Source organism: Pecten maximus, unplaced genomic scaffold (genome assembly GCF_902652985.1).
Source record: "Pecten maximus unplaced genomic scaffold, xPecMax1.1, whole genome shotgun sequence".
In the NCBI taxonomy this organism is placed as follows: Eukaryota; Metazoa; Mollusca; class Bivalvia; order Pectinida; family Pectinidae; genus Pecten; species Pecten maximus.
Window position 1 is genome coordinate 1 of NW_022981057.1, and position 9,747 is coordinate 9,747.

Below are 9,747 nucleotides of genomic sequence, written 5' to 3' on the forward strand. Positions count from 1 at the left end.
TTTCTTCCTTTTGTAATCTTGTCAATAATTTGTGTTACCTGTCTGACTTTGACCATACCTGCAGGTGTGTTACTCCCAATAATTACCTGTAAAACCCCAATACAACTTACCTTTATAAAAGCCTTAGCTACTCAGCGGACATCATTATAGTATTGTGTTACCTGTCTCACTTTGACCATACCTACAGGTGTATTACTCCCAATAATTACCTGTAAAACCCTATACTGCTTACCTTTATAAAAGCCTTAGCTACCCGGCGGACATCATTATAGTATTGTTTGTATGTCCACTTTACCCAGGCTCCATCTCTCTTTACACCTGTGGAGATTATACAGGTGGTCAATATATACAGTGATCAAGTGAGACAATGGTCAGAATGATGGTCAAGATGGAGAATGTATTTGTCAGGTGAAATGCTACCATTGTAACAGGGATCAAAATATAGGGAATAGATACAAGAGGCCCAATGGGCATGTATCGCTCACCTGGCTCTACAGCAACTTTGAAGTTGATTGATTTAGGTTATTTCTGTAGATACTATGCTGATAACCACTTTATTCAAATATCAGTAGGCTTTTTAGGTTTATTCATGTCAATAAATTTTCTAGTTCTTCATTCCATTACACAACTGGCCAAACATCAGGTCTCTTTGCTATCGAGAAATCATTGTTTGAAGAATTCAGCCTATTTGACCTTTGTAACATTGAATGTAGTTTAAGGTCATTCATTTGAACAAACTTGGTAGCCCTTCACCCCAGCATGCTGCAGGCCCAATATCAAGTCCCTGGGCCTCTTGGTTATTGAGGAGAAGTTGTTTAAATGGAAAAGTTGTCAACAGACACAGCGCCATGGCATAAAAAATATTGCACAAAAACAATCTGATGTCGTTAAATGTTTGAACAATAACTTGGTGGGAGATCTCCCACTTTAGCATCTCAAGAGGGTGGCAACCCTGGCTGTAGAGTCCAGATTTGTCTACAGTATACTAATACCTAGTGCTGTAGAGTCCAGATTTGTCTACGGTATAGTTATACCTAATGCTGTAGAGACCAGATTTGTCTACGGTATACTTATACCTATAGTGCTGTAGAGCCCAGATTTGTCTACGGTATACTTATACCTATAGTGCTGTAGAGTCCAGATTTGTCTACGGTATACTAATACCTAGTGCTGTAGAGTCCAGATTTATCTACGGTATAATAATACCTAGTGCTGTAGAGTCCAGATTTGTCTACGGTATACTAATACCTAGTGCTGTAGAGTCCAGATTTGTCTACGGTATACTAATACCTAGTGCTGTAGAGTCCAGATTTGTCTACGGTATACTAATACCTAGTGCTGTAGAGTCCAGATTTGTCTACGGTATACTAATACCTAGTGCTGTAGAGTCCAGATTTGTCTACGGTATACTAATACCTAGTGCTGTAGAGTCCAGATTTGTCTACGGTATACTAATACCTAGTGCTGTAGAACCCAGATTTGTCTACGGTATACTAATACCCAGTGCTGTAGAACCCAGATTTGTCTACCGTATAATAATACCTAGTGCTGTAGAGACCAGATTTGTCTACGGTATGTAGAGCCCAGATTTGTCTACGGTATACTAATACCTAGTGCTGTAGAACCCAGATTTGTCAACGGTATATTAATTCCTAGTGCAGTAGAGTCCAGATTTGTCTATGGTATACTAATACCCAGTGCTGTAGAACCCAGATTTGTCTACGGTATACTAATACCTAACGCTGTAGAGACCAGATTTGTCTACGGTATACTAATACCCAGTGCTCTAGAGCCCAGATTTGTCTACGGTATACTAATACCTATAGTGCTGTAGAGTCCAGATTTGTCTACGGTATACTAATACCTAGAGCTGTAGAGTCCAGATTTGTCTACGGTATACTAATACCTAGTGCTGTAGAGTCCAGATTTGTCTACGGTATACTAATACCTAGTGCTGTAGAGCCCAGATTTGTCTACGGTATACTAATACTTAGCGCTGTAGAGCCCAGATTTGTCTACGGTATACTAATACCTAGTGCTGTAGAGCCCAGATTTGTCTACGGTATACTAATACCCAGTGCTGTAGAGACCATATTTGTCTACAGTATACTAATACCTAGTGCTGTAGAGACCAGATTTGTCTACGGTATACTAATACCTATAGTGCTGTAGAGTCCAGATTTGTCTACGGTATAACCATACCTAGTGCCTTAGAGTCCAGATTTGTCTACGGTATACTAATACCTAGTGCTGTAGAGCCACGATTTGTCTACGGTATACTAATACCCAGCGCTGTAGAGCCCCGATTTATCTACGGTATAACCATACCTAGTGCTGTAGAGTCCAGATTTGTCTACGGTATACTAATACCTAGTGCTGTAGAGTCCAGATTTGTCTACGGTATACTAATACCTAGTGCTGTAGAGCCCAGATTTGTCTACGGTATACTAATACTTAGCGCTGTAGAGCCCAGATTTGTCTACGGTATACTAATACCCAGTGCTGTAGAGCCCAGATTTGTCTACGGTATACTAATACCTAGTGCTGTAGAGACCATATTTGTCTACAGTATACTAATACCTAGTGCTGTAGAGACCAGATTTGTCTACGGTATACTAATACCTATAGTGCTGTAGAGTCCAGATTTGTCTACGGTATAACCATACCTAGTGCCTTAGAGTCCAGATTTGTCTACGGTATACTAATACCTAGTGCTGTAGAGCCACGATTTGTCTACGGTATACTAATACCTAGTGCTGTAGAGCCCAGATTTATCTACGGTATACTAATACCCAGCGCTGTAGAGCCCTGATTTATCAACGGTATAACCATACCTAGTGCTGTAGAGCCCAGATTTGTCTACGGTAAACTAATACCTAGTGCTGTAGAGTCCAGATTTGTCTATGATATACTAATACCTAGTGCTGTAGAGCCGAGATTTGTCTACGGTATAACCATACCTAGTGCTGTAGAGCCGAGATTTGTCTACGGTATAACCATACCTAGTGCTGTAGCATTAGGAGCCTTGTCTGCAGTGTTTTTGAAGACTGTTGGAACAGTTAGAGGTTTCATGGCCCCCGGTCCTGTGTCATCCATTCGTAGCTGGATCGCATCCTCTCTCCGGGTTGTGAACTTTGCTGTGGCTGGCAGCAGGTCATCAATACCTAGATTTAATTTAAACTTCAGTAAGGATAGGTATGTAGAATTTGTTTTCTTTTGCATTATTTCAAATTAGCCAAGCATTTTGTAATAAAATTTGTTTTCAAGTGATTGAAACTTTAATCTTCAGAATGATAAAGTGTTTAAAGATCAAGGACTACAATATACATTAATGTGGATATGTAAGAATACTTCAATACAAAGGCAAATATTCTTTACTGTTTTCTTTGTACATACGGAATTCATCAAGATCAGAAATAAACAATATCCCAATCTTACCACTTCTTTTTGGCACAGATTCTTTCTCGGCTATTATACTTTTAGGGGACCCATTGACCTTGACCTCTGCCAGAGTTGTATCTTTGACCTTGACTTCTGCTGCACTAATACCATTGACCTCTCCACCAGCCATGACACTGGCATCACTGTTAGTAACACCATTGACTTTAACATTGCCATTACTGGTACTGGTGATATTGGTATCTCCAATCACAGTACCATTGACCTCTCCACCAGTCATGACACCATTGACCTCTCCACCAGTCATGACACCATTGACTTTAACATCGCCATTAGTGACACCATTGACTTTCACATCTCCACACACAGTACCATTGACCTCTTCCTTCTTTGAATCTGTAACCTTGGCACTGATGACCTTGACATTAGTTTCAATTGGCTCAGATGGTGGGACTGATAAATTGTTGTTCTCAACATTTTCCGCATCTTCAATCTGGACTCTAAAACACACATGAAAATAAAATAAAATCTGAATTAAACAACCAAACATTAACAAATTACTGAAATACATGTACATGTACACAAGTGATTCAATTCTCTAACAAAATTGTTTTTTCAATTGAAATAATTTTTTTCTTTAATTATAATTGAGAGTGAAATTATCACCTATTTATTTCTTTCGAAAGTTTTGAAAAATATCCGGTATTATCCCATTTTCAAATTAAAATGGTATTTCAAGATATCACTGAATGTCATTAAGCGTCTAAATATAGAGCATACTTGAATGCTGAAAATGTTTGATACCTACTCTATTTCTTCCACGCCAGCAGGAGGCAAGGATGCCATGTCCGCCATTCTTTGTTGTAGCTCCACTTATTCCAGTTTGAATGACTGCAAAAATAAATGGATACATGATAAAACTGCCAAAAAGCTGATGGACAGACAGACGAACACTATGACAATTATTATTGTAAGGCTCCATATATATGCTAGACTTTCAATTTGTTTGATAAATCTTTTTGTTTTTCCTTACACAATTCTACAAGGAAAGTAAGAAGCCCCATTAAAATTGACCCATAAAGCTGATGAAGGGAAGACATCATTGGAAGATTTCTTTCACACAACTTAATTTACTTTCAAAGTTAACTTTTTGGTCACTGATGTCATGTGGATTTCAAGTCTTTCCAGGATGCTAGACATCAACTACCATGATAAATGTGCCTGGACTTCAATGATAAATCAGATGCCACAAGTCCATTTGTCCTGCAGATAGGCGAGCTATAAAACACTAGGAGAGCTCTAGAAAAATATGTAACACAATCTGCAAGTAATTCTTCATGCAATATATCTGCAACTTCATTTATATTCTGAAGATTATGAATATATATGTGAAAATTCATCCTATGATGACACTTAACATACGTAGTTCCAGTAAATACTCAAAGGTGGACAACAAATGCTGATAAAGTGTGACATCCGTCATCCCATCGATTTTACGTAAAACAAAAACGTTATCAGCGTTGAGGATTTTTACATGATACAATGTGCATAGCTCAGTAGCACTGTCCTACATTTTACTGTGTGTATACAAGAGGCCAAATGGGCCTGTACTTCTCAACTGCTTCTAATAAATATAACTCTGAAGTTGATCTAGGTCATTTATGGGGATGTTAAGCTAACTACAACTTTATCTAAGAAAAGTCTAGGTTTATTTACTTTTAAAATGAATTTTGCAGTCTAATACAGGCCCAATGTCAGGTTTCTGGGCCTCTTGATTATTGAGAAGTTGTTTGAAGTGTAGATGGTCAGATGGGCGAATGACAGACAGACAGACGATGCCACTTCACGGCATAAGCTGGGTTTGTGAGCAAATAAATGAACATATTACAGGTAATTCCACTCACCTTTATGTAAATACCATTCCTCGTATTCCAGCTAATGTTAGATTTAACATGTTATTGATTTTGATAGTTTCCATACCATTGCATCACATGCATTCATTCTAACTACCTATTGTTTTTGACATGTTCCAATGTAAATGAATATTAATTCACAATTGCAAGGAGAAAAACATAAGAACATACCACAGCCTCCCAAAACACACATTCACTACAAACAAGGACGTACCACAGCCTCCCAAAACACACATTCACTACAAACAAGGACGTACCACAGCCTCCCAAAACACACATTCACTACAAACAAGAACATACCACAGCCTCCCAAAACACACATTCACTACAAACAAGAACATACCACAGCCTCCCAAAACACACATTCACTACAAACAAGAACATACCACAGCCTCCCAAAACACACATTCACTACAAACAAGAACATACCACAGCCTCCCAAAACACACATTCACTACAAACAAGAACGTACCACAGCCTCCCAAAACACACATTCACTACAAACAAGAACATACCACAGCCTCCCAAAACACACATTCACTACAAACAAGAACATACCACAGCCTCCCAAAACACACATTCACTACAAACAAGAACGTACCACAGCCTCCCAAAACACACATTCACTACAAACAAGAATATACCACAGCCTCCCAAAACACACATTCACTACAAACAAGAACATACCACAGCCTCCCAAAACACACATTCACTACAAACAAGAACATACCACAGCCTCCCAAAACACACATTCACTACAAACAAGAACATACCACAGCCTCCCAAAACACACATTCACTACAAACAAGAATATACCACAGCCTCCCAAAACACACATTCACTACAAACAAGAACATACCACAGCCTCCCAAAACACACATTCACTACAAACAAGGACGTACCACAGCCTCCCAAAACACACATTCACTACAAACAAGAACATACCACAGCCTCCCAAAACACACATTCACTACAAACAAGAACATACCACAGCCTCCCAAAACACACATTCACTACAAACAAGAACATACCACAGCCTCCCAAAACACACATTCACTACAAACAAGAACATACCACAGCCTCCCAAAACACATTCATCACATGCATGTATCTTACATGTACAGGAGAGTCTGTCCTTAAATGACCTCAGCTGTCAATAGGATGTTAAATAATACTAAACCAAATTCTACATTGTGTGAAACTGATACATACCTTCTGTAATTTGGAAACGGGAAACAATAAAATCTTCTCAATGCTTTATCTGTATCTAACACATTTAATCCATCCAGTTCTCATAAAGTTATCCATGTATTGGAAAAGTAATGTAACTTAAGTTGCTTCAAGTTTAAATAACTTTTCCAGAAATGTATTGCGTATTAAATTTCACAGGAAATATCTTAAGTTCAGTATGTATTCCAAAGACTGTTGTCAAATCTTTGACAGATGAGTGAGATGACTGTGGTGATCAAGCACTTCCAACATTAGATATCCTCATCAGTGTCTGGCGTTGACCATTGGTCACTTCCAGATAGCTATCTTACACGTCCTGTGAACCCATGAGTAAGTGTTGGTTACCGTTAGCCAGTGTTGGTCAACACCCCACGGAAGAACCCAGACTGTTTATACTACAGGGACGGACTGCACTTTGGACTATTTGTTATCTCTCATACCAACGGAGTTGGGCATAACACTATCTTCTGCAATGTACACGAACAAAACACCCACCCGTCCTCGGCATGATAACAGAGGAATCACACCTTACAGCAGATTTCACAGGAGTTACACATGCACACTGTGCTTAAAATTAACCCTATATAGGTTTTTTTTAGTATTTTAACCCATCGCAATGTTATCTTACTTACATTCTTTCGTCCCAATTTTTAAGGCTGGTCTTAGATTGAAAAGAACATAGACCATGAGTCATGTATGAAATGCACAGGTATGACCAAGACATCTAAAAACATTTAAAGTACTTTACAAATAATTTTTTAGAAGGGATTCCAGGGGATCTCAGCTAGAGCTTACTATCAAGTGATTTTTCATCTCAGGAAATTTTGCCACCTGGCCGATATACGTCAAAGTTTGTGTTTTCCATAAAAAACACAAGATTTATTTATTCTGGTGACTTCATTGGGGGGGGGGGGGAACTATCATGAAGGGAAATAGGGCCTATATTTGGACGTAAAATACTGAAATAGTATTAACTGGCTGGGAAAACAGTAACTATACATATATACTGGTATGTTACTAGGTCTGTCCTCATATGACCCTGGCAAACAAACAATGCCACCAGGTTTACAATCGGAATGTCACTGACAGGAAGTATTAAAATCATTGTTCAGTTTGAAATCAATTTTTATAAGACAGTGGTAAAGAATAATTTCAATGGAAATTCATACCAGTGTCTATATTCAGCTGTATCTAATATAGATTTTTATAAACATAGTGTGTTAGGCTTGAGATCTACATGAAATTGATTACAGAGAAAGACAAGGCCAAATGGGCCTGTATCACTCAGCTAGACCTGTTAGTTAAACTTCTAATCTTTAAACCAATTTCAATAGCTATTACACTAACACTTTACCAAAGGTAAATCAACAGCTCAAGGTCATGTCAATCATTCACTAGAATTTACATATTTTTGGCCAAAACTATGAAATAAGTTCCCATGCTATATATTAGTAATTACAACTAGCTATATGAATTATAAATTAAACATGTTTGAAAAATGATGAATAGCAAAACAAATAGCAAATTTTAAACTTCTCGATAATTATCAAAATTCACTTAAATTCAATTCAAGTTTAGTTCAATACAGTAAGTTTAACTAACACTTTTTGATCAATGGATATAAATGGAAAACTTTCAGGTGAAATGTTGAACATGTGTTGTGTATGTAGGTCGTATGGGTGTTACGAGATCACATAGTTGTACAGTCTAGGGGAGATAATCTAACTCCATATGTATACGAGTTATTCCCCTTTGTTGTAATTCTTTTCGTTTAAATAAGATACATTTTGATGATTCATATATAAAAGACTTGGAACTGGAAAGATGTGTCTGGTTTTGCTTGCGATATGTAACGTACAGCGAGTTCCCCATACCTCACACCATTACACATGTCACCATGGCTACAGGAAAAATAATTCCAATGTCTCTTTTTCATGACTTTTGACATTGATAAAATTATGACTATGTCATTTGGTTCATTGGAAGTCAGTTAAAGCTGACAGTGCAAGTTAAAAAGCATCCAATTGAAATTAAAAAAAAAAAAAATACATGTACAGATTTCCAAAAATCATTTCCGAGACAATCCCCAGTTATGGTAGTGTCGTATCTAAGGACGGGCAGACATTTTTCTTTTTTGTTATGCGTGGATACAACCAAGCCGCCGCTGCTATAAAAAGAACGTGCTTAGTCACACTTGCATTCACTCTAACCTTGGGTGTTCACGGTGACACACCTGTATCTTCTACACCATATCTGTACACCACGTGACCTACAACTGTATTCGCGAACGACACCAAACAGAAGCACTTACCTGTAACTTGAGCAGAAAGATGGTCAGTGTCTATCAATTATCTTTCAAATCTTGTTGAAAATAAAGTCTCCAAACAAATGCTTGAAAATCATTTAATGCATAACGAATTAATCCCAAATACTCTATCCATCTTCTCACGTGTTTTTCGTGGGTTCAGCCATTTTCATAACAAATAAACAGTCCGAGGAGTTCCTATTTTTACTCGTATCCTACACTAGCACTCCTCGGATGTTTTCCTATTGTCTACACTACACTAGGGCTGTTGTGCGGTTTTATCACGCTTTAATTGCGTTATGACACGTGCACAAATAATACGAAGACACGGAAAATATTTTGATGGAAACTATGGATATAATACCGTGACAGTTGTAAAGTTGTTCTTGCTGCATATCCCACTGGAAAGACTCCGGTAGAAATTTACTCATATCTACTCTGTTTATAATTTCATTAGGTACATGTTTTGTTGGGGCCCAAATAGTTTGTGTTGTCGATACTTTCTTTTATTGTAAAATAAAATATATATGTATATATATAAAGTTACCTCTTCAAATTCCATATTCAAGTTCCGTAATGTGAACAAAAACTAATTTGCGTTTGTATTGAGAACGTATACTATGTATAATGGAGAGATGTGTCGCTATGCGCATGTATCGATAGACTGATACTTGTCTCAATGAACGCACACGCTTTTATAGCAGTTCGTATCCATGCATAACAAAAACCAAAAATGTCTGCCCGTCCTTAGATACGACACAACCATAATTGGGGGATGTCTCGGAAACGATTTTTGGAAATCTGTACATGTATTATTTTTTTTTAGCTTTTTAACTTGCACTGTCAGCTTTAAGTGTTTTAATAAAACTGGTATAATAATGTTTAGCCTCAGGCCAAAAT

At 37.7% G+C, this 9,747-nt stretch overlaps 1 protein-coding gene across 1 annotated transcript; it reads right to left on the reverse strand.

Annotated features, from left to right (window-relative positions):
- Positions 1–232: 232 nt before the first annotated feature.
- Positions 233–6,911, reverse strand: LOC117319883 (long-chain-fatty-acid--CoA ligase ACSBG2-like; the record flags this gene model as incomplete). The annotated part of the gene is made up of 5 exons (XM_033874596.1): positions 6,525–6,911; positions 4,208–4,290; positions 3,439–3,899; positions 3,003–3,164; positions 233–318 (listed from the first exon to the last, which is right to left on the reverse strand). Coding segments are annotated over exons 2-5 (756 nt in total), but the record flags the coding sequence as incomplete, so codon positions are not given.
- Between the last annotated feature and the right edge of the window lie 2,836 nt (positions 6,912–9,747).